The sequence below is a fragment of the Aspergillus viridinutans genome (genome assembly GCF_018404265.1).
Source record: "Aspergillus viridinutans IFM 47045 DNA, scaffold_1, whole genome shotgun sequence".
Lineage (NCBI taxonomy): Eukaryota > Fungi > Ascomycota > Eurotiomycetes > Eurotiales > Aspergillaceae > Aspergillus > Aspergillus viridinutans.
Genome location: NW_025091217.1, coordinates 733,221 through 745,687, shown reverse-complemented (window position 1 = coordinate 745,687; position 12,467 = coordinate 733,221). Strand labels below are relative to the sequence as shown.

The window sequence follows — 12,467 nt, the reverse complement described above, 5'->3', positions numbered from 1 at the left end:
CGATTACACGTTCGAGTGACCATCAGACGGAGTAGTCGGCGACGACTGCTTTTCCCGCACCCAGGGCAAGAAACTCGGCAGGTGGTCCTGGACCGATTCCAGACGGGTCCGGGCCGACGGGGCACCGACTATATCGGTGTATGTTGGCACGTCTCCTTGCCCGCGATTCTCCCTCCAGTTTTTCTTTTCGCGACGAAGATCACTTTTCACCCAGGGGATGGTGATGAGGGTCCAGATGCCGGCCCAAGCGAAGGGGAGGGACCAGCCCAGCTATTCGAATGTTAGTGGTTGTCCTATGTTAATTTGCGGGATATGAGAATGGGGACGTACGGTGTAGGCGACGGGCTTTGAGGTCGTGAAGATTATGGCGGTAATGGCAGCAGCACAGACGATTGAGCCTCCTGCCCAGAACATGTTCATTTCGAAGAGCATGCGCCGGAAGTATGGACTCGAAAGGTATCGCGTGCGCAGTGCGTAGCGGTACATCTGGCCGCCGCCTCCGTCGACGGCGACAACATCTTCGATGAGGACGTAGAGGGCTGTGGGCATCACGGAGCCCTTTGGTGTGGAGGATATTCGGAAGGGGGCTTTGAATCCACAGACGCGGAGCATGTCGAGGGTAAGGTAGACGCCACCGAAGTAGAACATTACGGAGGGAAGGACCATGGCGACGAGGCGTACTGTTCAATTCGGCGGATGATCAGCAATGCAGAGGGCGTTTGGATGGATGAAACTCAAGTATGGAAACATACCATATGGTTCCGGCTGCACCGTACCACTGGCCAGAAGGTTTAGCATGGTCACTCCGAAGATGGCTCGCAGACTTGCGTTACTTACACGATGAGCTCAACTGCCAGAATCAACCAGACAATCGTGAAATTGATCTGGAAGAAATCCAGCTATCGCCCAATATCAGCACTTGCCATCACATGATTGGTGTTTCTTTTTAGCCTACCCATGATTTCCTTGCGTTCAATGGTCGAGACTTGGAATCTTTTCGAATCAAGTGATAGAGACGGTAGAAGTACTCGAAGACGGAGACACCCCCGAGGGACGCAGTGACGATGGAGAAGACTATTGGTCCATTATGGAGATATGAGCAGTCTGTCCAAGTCCATAGCTCCTACAACGAGAGCGGATTACTTACCCACATTGTGCGACAAATCCGTGGCGTACCAGAGGGCCCAGTAGAGCACCAGAGGTTGGGCCAATGTATCGAGCAGAAAAATCGCCCAAAAGATGGCGATAGATTTCTTTCTGGTATGCAGTGAATAAGGGAGTGGTGGAGGCTCTAGAGGCACCGTGGTAGAAGAAGTTCCTTCTTCCATCAGTCCAGAGTGGCGGTTTGTGTTGTTGATGGCGATGCTTTTCGGAGATAGAGTTGGTTAGACGGTGAAACTCATGGCAAGGCGCTGATGAGTGCGCTGGGGAGTAATGGTGAGGAACAACGGAATAACAGATCGTGGCAAGTCAAGTTGGAAAAGAGGCGACTTGAAGCTTTATTATTATTTTTATTATCAGAGACGGAGGCGCTCGGAACTGACGGCTTGAATGGTTTCTGGCGGGTGTGTTTATTAAGGTTTCTTTTGATAGACGGACTTGGTTTCCTTAGGCCGCCAAGCAGCGTGGTGCCTGACGTAACACGCCTCGCAATGAATGATGTCATCTGATCGCAATCGTCGACGCGCTGTCATTTTTCTTGGTTATTTGAATATCATCAGATTTGGTCAGCCCATTGAAGCACATTGGCAATGAGTCTAGATGATATAACTTGATCTAGCATGGACACAGGGTTCGTGGGGTGGGTGATGTATGCCTAGCGCTGCCATGCTGTTGGCTTAAATATCTGGCGGCCACACATACTGTCACTACTAGGTAGGTTCTTCGTGCTCGATGACAGTACCAATTGACAATCATCGCTATTGTTCATAAGGCCATGAGCACTAAACAATTGCCTGTTTATCACTATCAGGGACCGAATCTAGGGATAGATACAGAGTACACTATGCAACTCTCCAAAGCATATCATATAATCATGGTTGAGAAGTTCCGGACCCACCCAGCTGATCATTGACGATCCCGGCATTAATTTATGCATGCAGTGCAGAAATAGCATTAATGCAATGAATGGTCTTTCTGACATATAGCACGTTCTACCAATCTCACTACATCAAAGGCAAGGTGTCCGAGTGGTCTAAGGAGCACGGTTCAGGAACTGGACCTATAAACTGATTCATCAGTTTCCGTGTCTCGCAAGGGGCGTGGGTTCGAATCCCACCCTTGTCATTTCCTTTTTCTTTTTTTGTTATTCATCGCAATTATCTGGTCATCTATTTACCCTCCAGAGTCCCCTGTTGTAGACACAATAGTGATGTAATAATAATACTGGTGGTTGGATATTTGATGGCCTGCATTTTTGAGCCAAATCACGTGACAGTATCCGCCTCCCCATCCAGTTTCTTCTCACTTCTTCTGTCCATGAACTTTTTTCTCCTACGGCGGCGGTTCGAATCTCGTCTCCTGCTTCCATTTACAAACCACAGCAGAAATTTTCTCCGTTCTATGCTATGATATCTTATTTGTCCAGTAACCCTACCAGCTGTCTTAGAACAATGGAGACAACATGGCTCCCAGCTTACAAGACCTGATTGATCATCTTCTCGCGGAGATTGCGCTCTGTGGCGACCAAGGTGGGTTGTGTTTCTTCCATTCTGGCGTCGTCGTCCTTGTGTTTTTTGCCACTATTCCTGCATGTTGCTGCATCCGCGCCGACTAGTTTAAGCATACCAAACCTTAGTGCCGTCTGTCTGCCATTCATCCAATAAGACTGCCCATCATGTAGTTATTCTCTACCATCATCATCGCATCCTACCTCATTCACCACACTTACCCTAACTAACATGCATAGGCGCATCTCCTGCGGATATCTTGACTTTCATCGACACATTCTACTCCAGCGCAGCCCATGAGACACCTGCACGGAGTCATACTGTCGATCGCCCATTCCAGGAAAAAGTCTGGTCTTGGTTGACAAGACACCCAGAAGTCTCAGTCGGGAGAGACCGAGAGAGTAATCATCTGCACCTGAATGATGCTGAACGACTCGCTCGTGAAGCGGACCCTGAACATGCGGTCCGGGTTTTCGTCTCTAGGGAAAGGAGATGGCTAGCGGTGGCTGGTCATGAGCCGGATGAGACCAAAGTGCTTCCCTTGGAATTCGCACTTCTCTCCATCATTGCGTCCCATAAATCCAACGGAATCTTCCAAACAGATCTAGTCAAACTTAGCGGCCAGGATAAGCGTTCTGTCCCCAAGCGAACCGACGTGCTACAAGAAAAGGGGTACATTGAGAAACGGGCGATACAGATCAAGTCAGTACGGACCAGTCTCTGCGTGCTGCGAAGGTTCTCCAAGTTCGACCTCTCTGGTGCTGGCACGGCTGGCGACCAGGAAGAGCGCCTTATTGACTTTAAGGACTTCACCGACAAGCTCTTTGCCATCCTCCGGGAGTACAAGATTATCGCCCGTACCGATCTCAAGAGTGCTCTCGGGTTCGCCGATCCCTGGCGGTGGAGAGTTCTCTCCCGAGCCTTGCGCAAATTCGAGCGTATCGGTGTGCTCAAGCGCGTTAGGGCCACGTCGCAGTATGCGGATGATATGAAGAAGCTGCATCCCTGTGTGATGCTTGTTCGCGAGCCAACAGAGAGGGACTATGAGCTATTTCATGAATATAGTCAAACTATCTACACCGACCTTGAGCAGGAAGATGGGTTAGAGCTGGAAGACGGTGCGGGTCCAGTTGATGCCAGTGAAGATTTCACCTCTGCCGGGGCTGACAGAGCTGTTGGTATGGTCAAGCAAGAGGGGAATGTGGAGGAGGCCGGTCGGACGATACCTGCTTGGTCTCCGGATCGTAATATACATAATCAGATATTCGACCTTGTCGACCAAGCGGGAATCTTTGGGATTACCAACCTTGTGAGTGTGCAAATGGATAACTCAATGTGCACTCAATGTGCGAAGTGGCTTCTGCTGACATCGTTTAGGATCTCCTGCGAGCCGGTTTCGGGAGCTTTTTCCGCAGACCACTGGAAAACACCTTGGCTCGGTTAGTGGAATGCTGGCAATTGTCGCAGCCCCTGCATCTGCGCCATCTAGCCATTGTGAGAGACACGGCGCTTGAAAAGACCATCACGCATTATATCCATTACTCAACGGCCAACTTCCAAAAACTCGTTGATGCCGGAGAGGCATCGTGGGAAGCTGTTGAATTCATTCCCAGAAACACCAAGGCAGAAAAAATTTCTGTACCTCCCGTTGATGCTGTCCCCGAACTGGACGAGAATGGATTGCCAAAGGCTGTCCCTACGAAGGAACTTATTAAGAATGGCAATGCATCGCTTCTGGCTGGCGTCTTGGTGGTCAACCCAGCAGATTACAATTGCACTGGAAATGATCCTATGCCGTTCCGGCTGAAGGATGGTAGCTATGGTAAGTTTTAGCCCCTGGCAAGGAGTGAATCAGGGAAGTTAACTCTTGAGCAGTAATCCGTTTCGGCGCGCCAGGTATGAATCGAGTCGGACGTCCGAAGGGAACCCCCAACAAAGTAAAGCCTAAACAGGAACGTCTGTCTGAATTGGAAGCGGATGTCATTCCTGAGCAAGACCCCGTGGCTATCAGGCGATTGAAGAAAGCGCAACGCGACGAACAGAGATTCCGAGGGATGTCTGAAAAAGAGAAACTCGAGGCGTTGGGGCTGGATGAAACGTGGACTGAATACAGTGTCTTGCTCCTTGAGCGTACAGAACCTGGCGTGTACATCACGCCTCGCGGACGACGCAGACCAGCGGGGAAACGACAAGGTCGCCCGAGAATCTCCCGCCTTGCTGTTTTCAGGTCGCCAAAATTAGCATCACTGCCTTGGTTTACTGATACCCAGGAAGGCGAACCGGAAGATGAAGCTGATAGCACTATGCAAGAAGTTTCCCGCGCCCAAAGTGTCGAAACAACTCCTGTTCCCTCATTTATTGCGATCAATACCCCTGCAACGACCTCTTTAACGCCAGACACTCCTTCGAGAGGTACGAAAAGAAAGCTTCGGAGTCGGATTCCCCTTGACACAGAAGCTGAGCCGAATCATGAAAGACCGTCTAAACAGCAACGTATTAGAGACACCGAGGTATCTCAAGACGTTACTGAGGCTCATGTCTTAAGCTCTGAGGAACCATTGTCAGACAGACAGAAGACTGGCGAGCCCTCTACTGAGACCGTCAAGAACGTCTCTTCTCGGGCCAGCAAACGGAGAAGGGAACCGTCTCCAATCTCTACCGGGGAAGTTGTCGCAGTCCACAAGAGCATGCAAGGAGTAGCCTCTGAGATGGCACAAGCTCCGTCACCTGCAGGAAAAAAGCAAGTCGGCCCTTCACAGCCTCGTCAAAACTTAGAGACACCGTCCAAAAAGCGCCGATATGAACCTCAAGCTTTGCGAGGTGAAGAGACTGCCTCAACCCTTTCTCCGGCAGCCACGATGGAAAACGTCGCTGAGCAGGTTGCTCCATCAGAGCCGACCAAAGTTGAGAATGGGGAACATCGCCCAGTTGACGCAGAAGCAATCGGCACGCCATTGGAGGTCACAGCACACGAGGACATAGTGGTGGATGAGAATGCCCCAGCTGCAACTGCCGACGCAAGCGCCAGTATTCATAACCTCCAAGAAGCCAATGCTATCGACCTGAAGCTCACTGACGGGACACTAGACGTTGAGTGCCGCGACGTATCGCAGACGCCAGAGGGGCAACGACAGCGCACAAAGAGGCAAGACAAGTTAGGCTCTGTGGCGGTCTTACGCAGGAGCATTATCATGGATATTATTGAGAAAGTTGGAGGCGCGTACTCCATGGGTACCGAAATATGGTACCCATTTGCAACTGCATGGAAGAAGACGAAGTACAAGGAAAAGCCGGACATGCGAACAGTCAAGACATCTATAAAACACCTGATTGATGCAGGCAAACTGCGGCAGTTCACATTCAGCGGGAGGGACAGCAAAGGGGTAATGGTAACAAAAAGCATTGTCGCCAAGCCTGAATTGCAGCCTGATGATCCAATAATCAAAGACTTGCAGCATAAGATGCTTACCACGACCGGTCGATACTACTTCCCACCCGGCGTTGAAGTGGATCCCGAACTGACCAAGTCAAGTGCGAAAAGTGCAAAGAGTACGCCAAGCAGCGAACCCAAGATGGCGAAACTCCCTATCGAGCGTGGGATTACCGTGCATTTACATCAAAAGCCAGCCTCTGTCCTGGCTCTGGAGAAGAGAAAGGGACAGAGCATTCAACGACAGCTGCTGCAGCGCCTCCAGGCCGACACGGAGATTCGACGTCCCTCTGGAGTTGTTCGACTCGCCAAACTTCAACGCGGGCCCGCACGGGACTCTCTGGAACGCGATCTGGGGCCCATCTCCAAGACTCGAGAAAAGTGTCAGCTACGAAAACGCATCCTGAAGCATCGCACCCCAGCTGACGGTCTCGCTGGAGAAGATGTAGAAGAGGAAGCCCCCAGAGCTCCCCGCAGGTTGAAACGACTCTGGATGCCTATTTCGCTCATGACACCTTATGCTATGTTCATGAATCCAGTGCAGACGTTCCATTCCAGTACGGGCACCTTCTCGACAGAGGCCGGGCTTGCAGCGGTCCGAGCTGCGGCCGTTGCTCGTGCAAGAGCCGCCTTCCGATTTCCGAAATCTCTGGATGACCTCTTGGACCAGGTAAAGCGACCCCCGGTAGACTTCTCTAGGGCTGTGGATCCACGTACAAGCAAGCTCTTCTGTGAAACCGGCGTGATTTTGAGGTGGGAGCTCCAAAATGAAGAATTCATACATGAAAAACCAGCCGATGAAGGCCAGGAGTTTTCTTTTATCCATCAAACGCTTGAGGATTTCCCAGAGGCAGTCCCGATAGAAGGGGATATCCAGATTGAAATTGATCAGAGCGCCTATCCTAGGGTGCGCGTTCCGAGAGTCAGGAAGATCAGAGAAGCAGCTCGCCGTTTGGAGTTACTTGAGCCTGAAAAATCTCTGCCAGAAGAGGCAGAGGAGGCAGAAGAGGCGGAGGAATCGGAAGAGCCTTCAGAATCGGAAGTTTCCTCTGACTCTGAAGATTCGGACGACTCGCTGGATGCACTGGATCTGCTGTTCTCCGCTGATGCACGTAGACGGCGCAACGACTACGTCCCGCAAAACCGTCGCTTGGAGAAACTAGCCGCCGAAGGTCCTCGAGATGTCGTTGTGGCAAAACCGCCAAACCGACCGGCTGCCCGCCGGAATCGAGCTCTTCAGCATCTGCCACGTCTGATAGCCGAGAGGATTCTGACTGCGATTGTGGTCGTTCGGGCACTAGCCGGCGGCTATGAAGGCAAGATCGTTGACTGGCAGCTGGTTTGTCAGAGTTTCCCCAACCAGGACCCCAAAATGATCCAAGAGCGGGGGAAGAACATTCTCAGCAGAAACCGACTGCAGGTAGCGAAGATGCAGAGCGACTTTCAGGAGCGGTTTATTGTAGCGTACGCGAACGGCCATGTGCCGCCGATCAATTACGAGGACTTGGAAGGATATGATTGGGAGAGGGTCGTCGACTGGGCACAGGCAGAGCTGGACATTCCCAAGTCTGAGAAGCTGCCGGATCTTCCTGCCACCAAGGACCAGTTCGACAGCGTGTTTGAGCTACGCGAGGAGCCACCGGTCACGCTGGATGAACTCTATCAGAATACCCATGGAGTGACCGTGAACCGCAGACGTGCTCTCTATGCAGGCGTGCCTTTCGCCACCTCCCTGCCTGAGAAGCCGGCCCAACCTACAGCACGACAGGCCGAGCTTTCGCGGTTGGAAGTAGCCAAGACGTGGGTCCGAGCCAACATCGTCGCACCGGAGGAGTCATACCGGCCCGCGGAGGCCCGGCAGGCCCTGGCCAATTTCGGAGGCAGACTTGTCGACGATGCGTTGCAGTCCTTGACGACGGAGCGGGTCGTATCGCAGGGCAACAGAGGGCGCATTACCCCGGGCCGCAACTACGATATCACCGAGTTCTTCCTCCACATGTTAGGCCGCAGGCGGAACATCGAGGTCACCCAGCTCCGGCGAGCCGCGCGGTTCAAAACCGGGACTCTGGATCCAGCGCTGCAAAGCACCGGCTCGTTCACCATCAACTACCACGCGGAAGACGGCGACATCCTCGCGCTGATCAACCTCGCCGCCGAGCGCAGAATCATCCTGAAACCGAAGGATCCCCCGCGCGACAAATTCGGACTCACGGACGGCGGCTACCTAACCAGACAAATCGACAAAGATAAGCTGCGCTTTGTGGTCCAGGTACAACCCGTCGAGGGGTCGTATACATACGGCAACCCGATCCGGGAAAAGGTCGCCAACACGCCCCCGCCGTGTCCGCCCCGTGCCGCCATCACCGAAGGCGAATTCGTCCCTGAGAAGATACCCCTGTGGTTCGATATCCATGGCAACTTTGTCAGAGTGCTCTGGGAGTTCGCCGTGGCGGCTGTCGTGGGGATCATCGCGGTGCGTCCCGGGATCAGTGCCAAGGGGGTTGCGGGCATGGTGCAACCATCGATGGGAGCGTGGGAGGTGCTGCTCTTGTTGAGATGGATGGCGGATGTGGGGGTTTTACGAAGGGAGAATGAGGATGGAGAAGTTGTTGAGGAGACGACCGGATGGCAAGTTCAAGAATGGTGGTGGATGTTGTTGGCATGACTATCTGACTCTCCGATGTAATGATATCTAATCAAACAAGCACTGTATAGTAGTCCTGTTGTGAAACGCCAACCTCGAATAAACTGTTCACGAATTAATCCAGAGAACCTTGGAATAAACATCACCCCGTGTATGCACCAAACTCTAACCAAGTAACAAAGATAAACTATCCAAAAGCTCCTCGGGACCAGCCCACCGATAGAAAGAAGAACAAGGCTAATACTCCTCCGACTTTGCAAACCGTCGTACGATCATAAACGCCAACGCGACGAGAACACCCAGGATGGCTCGATCCAGCCACGGCGCATCTGATGTGGTAGTAGGTCGAGAAGTAGTCGTAGTCGTAGTCGTAGTCGTAGTCTGGACAGGAGTCGTGCGCGTCGGCGTAGGTGCAGGTGCAGGTGCAGCTGCTCCTGCAGGCGCAGATGACACAGACGGTACCTGTACCTGCACCTGCGACGGCGCACCATCCCTCGACGGCAGCGATCCCGATTCCCGCTGAGAAGGCGCCGTATCCGTCCCTGTATTTGTATTCGTATCCGCCGGTTCTCGTTCTGGCACTGGTTCTGATTTTGCTTCTACCAAAGCAGTGCCCTCGTTGGCGGTAGCACCCTGAACCTCATCATCATCATCAACAGCAACCCCCTTCGCGCGACACACCTCCCTCCACTCGCGCAATACCTCCTCATTCGATCTCCCCCCCTCACAAACATCGCACACCCACCGCCGACTCTCAACCGCATACTGCCTCCTCACACTCACATCGACATCCAACCCACCCACCTGCCCCTTCGCGTCCGCATCCATGAAACTCCGCAGCGCGAGCAGCGCCGTCCGGATCCCCCACGCAGGCTGCCACGTCTCCTCATGGTGGCCCGAGATACTCAGGCAGATCTCGCGGTTGACCTCGAAGCGGCCGGAGGGGGTGAGGAAGCGGAAGGACGGCGGGCGCAGGGGGTAGGTTGGGGGGAGGACGATGCGGCCGTGGTAGATGCCCCCGGCGTAGGGGGAGGGGGGTGGCGGGCCGGCGAGGGTGAAGTGCCAGTCGTAGAGGTTGGAGTCGGAGACGGGGTGAGCGGTGAAGTGCGGGGAGGGGTGGGAGGCGAGTTCGGAGGCTTCTTTTAGGAGGCGCCGGTGGGAAGGGGATGTCATTTTGGTTCTCGTTGCCAGCTGGCCTAATTATCTTGGTGGTTGATGGTGTTGTTGTTGTTGAGTTGAGTTGATGTGGGTTGGATGTACCTCTCTAGATCTGATAGAGTTATCAGATGGGGTGATGGCTGACTGATGTGGCAACTGGCGAGAACTATATACAGCGTCAAATGTTATGTGCGCATTGGAACGCGTCGATTGTCATGGTAATCAGTAGGTAGGACTGCTTGTACGTAGTGCAAAAGATGAGTGAATTGAGTGAATAAATACTGAGAAAAAAATGCCAGCTTGTCCTGTTCGAATGACGTTAGAGTTTCCACGCGGTGAGATAGTAGTGTATACCTCAGGCACCAATCAACTCTTAGCAGTAGGCTAGAGATAAGCCACTGATCTAATGCATTAAGACAAATCTAAATCAGAAATATCGTACAAAATACGCCGCATGAACTTCATCTCCTCATATCGAAGTATATACGACCTATCTGTGTATGAATGTCCGCTATGTCCAATACCCAACAAGTAACAAAGAACTAGCGAACCAAGGTCATTAATCCCAGTCCCGCCACTCGCTCGACTCCTCCCGTCGGCTAGTGGTCGCGCTGTTCGGTTTTTGTAATCGGTCTATAGCCCTGTTTGCAGGGACGGATCCCCGGTTCAAAAGATCAGTCTCACTGACATCATCCTCGAAATCACTATCGCCCGGGCGTGGTCGCGGGGACATGGGTGCCAAAGTCTGCATCGACACCCCCGTGGCGGGCCGTTCAGGGTTTCGGAAGCTGTCTAACGGCTGGCTCGGATTCCATGTTGGGGCTGCAGCGTCCGGCCCTAGCCAGGCTTGGCTGTTGTTCATGTTGCGCGAGTACAAGTCACGGTAGTAATGGTGCTGGTTCGCCATGTCCTGTTCTCGCTTTAGACGTAGTCCTTCTTGCGCTTCAAGGAATTTCCTGCTCGGTTCCCACCGCCAACCATCGCCGGTGGTCGTGCACACAGGGATGGGCCAGAGCAGGGGCCGGTTGCCGAACAAATGCGACAGATTCTTGCGCCACCCGAGATCAAACGCGTGCGGTAGCTTTCCGTTGTCCTGCTCGTTCAGGTAGTCCTCGTACCTGTCGTGCTCTCGCTGCCTTTCCAGTTCCGCATACGATCGTGTCAGCGCCTGTTGCGCCGGCGTGAGTTGATCATCAGACACGCCATGGCCAGTGGGCAGTGCTGGTGCCGGAGAGAGCCGCTCCTCCCCTTCTTCGGCTCGAGTAACTCCGGGAATCGCATTAGCATGCGCATCGAGAATCTGCTGCCCATAGTCCTGCAGCCGATGGCCAAAGCTGTCCGGAGCCGGGCTGTCCCCGTTGCCATCCCTCTGGTTCCCCAGTATGTGCTCATAGCGGTGACGATCCAGCGCTTTCCGCAGCGGCGACACATACCGCGTCTTCTCCAAACATTCGATCGTCGTCATGCCCCGGACGGCAAGACTGATATGCCATGCCGTGAACCCCGTCAGCACCAGTCCAATAATCCCGCCCAAAATAGCCAGCAGCACCACATTCACCGGCAGCATCGTCTCCAGATACGGAGCATCGTTGAACACCTCCGTCCAGATCCACGTCGCGGCCACCGCAAAATCCACCCAGCAGAACAGCGACGTATAAACCAAGAACAGCAGAAACGCCTTGTAATTGTACATTCCGACACAAGTCGCAAGCCACGGACAGTGATGGTCCATCTTCAGCACGCATCGCTTACACGTCGAGCAGTGGTGCGTCCGGTCCGGCTTCGGACACTGGCATTTCTTGCAATACCGCGTTCCCCCATTCGAGCTCACAGTGAACGCCGTAAACTCCGGCAACTCGGTGACCGGCAGCGCACTGTATTGATGCCGACCAGCCCCAGTCGTCATCGGCGATCCGGGATCCGTAAAGACCGCCACCGTGTACGATGCATTAAGGCATATGTAGAGAAGGATCCCCAGAATCGAACTCGGTAACCCTACCAGAAACAAAAGTCAGTTCCGATCCCATCCGCGACGAGGCAATGGCCAAGGTCATCGGAGATTTGCAACATACCGATCCACGGGCTTCGCGACGGCTTCAACCCAATACTCGCTTCGACGTAGACCGCCCACGTCGTCAAACTGTACACAAATGCCAGAGGAAAATATGTTGCCGCGGCGCAGCAATATCGTTCGCATCGGAGGGCCCAGGCCCGGGGGCGGCGTTTGGGCCAGGATGGAGACGTTGGCGGCGATGTCGCCAGGGTTGCCATTGTGAATGCCGGTGTATATCACCGTTGGAGATTTCGCAGCTAGAACGAGAGCATCGAGACGATCTATAAGCAGGCGAGCATTGCGAATGAGATATCCGGAAGGATAGTCGTGTTGGCGTCGCAAAGTAATGGATAATAGTAAGGAAGTCTTGGTATTCGAGGATCAAACAGATAGTGAAAACAAAACAAGAGCAAGATGAAGAAAATTAATCGAAGACAGCACGAAGCAGAGCACTGAAAACAAGGCGTTGATGATGAGCTGGAGCCTGGTGGATGATTGCGGAAGATCGCCGTC

General features: G+C 53.3%; 4 protein-coding genes and 1 non-coding gene across 5 annotated transcripts; 2 read left to right on the top strand and 3 right to left on the bottom strand.

Annotated features, from left to right (window-relative positions):
* Positions 1-3: 3 nt before the first annotated feature.
* Positions 4-1,328, bottom strand: Aspvir_000173 (uncharacterized protein; the record flags this gene model as incomplete). Its single annotated transcript, XM_043265315.1, has 6 exons — positions 4-270; positions 331-680; positions 753-778; positions 838-899; positions 956-1,074; positions 1,148-1,328. The coding sequence occupies 6 exons, from the start codon at positions 1,326-1,328 to the stop codon at positions 4-6; spliced, it is 1,005 nt and encodes a 334-aa protein (XP_043121250.1).
* An 847-nt stretch (positions 1,329-2,175) lies between these two features.
* Aspvir_000172 lies at positions 2,176-2,286 on the top strand. Its single transcript has one exon. It is a non-coding gene; the product is annotated as a tRNA-Leu (tRNA).
* Positions 2,287-2,623: 337 nt separating this feature from the next.
* Positions 2,624-8,764, top strand: Aspvir_000171 (putative TFIIIC transcription initiation factor complex subunits Tfc3; the record flags this gene model as incomplete). The annotated part of the gene is made up of 4 exons (XM_043265314.1): positions 2,624-2,690; positions 2,909-3,978; positions 4,047-4,491; positions 4,545-8,764. The coding sequence occupies 4 exons, from the start codon at positions 2,624-2,626 to the stop codon at positions 8,762-8,764; spliced, it is 5,802 nt and encodes a 1,933-aa protein (XP_043121249.1).
* Positions 8,765-8,980: 216 nt separating this feature from the next.
* On the bottom strand, positions 8,981-9,916 carry Aspvir_000170 (ubiquitin-conjugating enzyme E2; the record flags this gene model as incomplete). Its single annotated transcript, XM_043265313.1, has 1 exon — positions 8,981-9,916. One exon carries the CDS (start codon positions 9,914-9,916, stop codon positions 8,981-8,983), a length of 936 nt encoding a protein of 311 aa, XP_043121248.1.
* A 544-nt stretch (positions 9,917-10,460) lies between these two features.
* Positions 10,461-12,172, bottom strand: Aspvir_000169 (DHHC family palmitoyltransferase; the record flags this gene model as incomplete). Its single annotated transcript, XM_043265312.1, has 2 exons — positions 10,461-11,896; positions 11,974-12,172. 2 exons carry the CDS (start codon positions 12,170-12,172, stop codon positions 10,461-10,463), a joined length of 1,635 nt encoding a protein of 544 aa, XP_043121247.1.
* Positions 12,173-12,467: the final 295 nt, after the last annotated feature.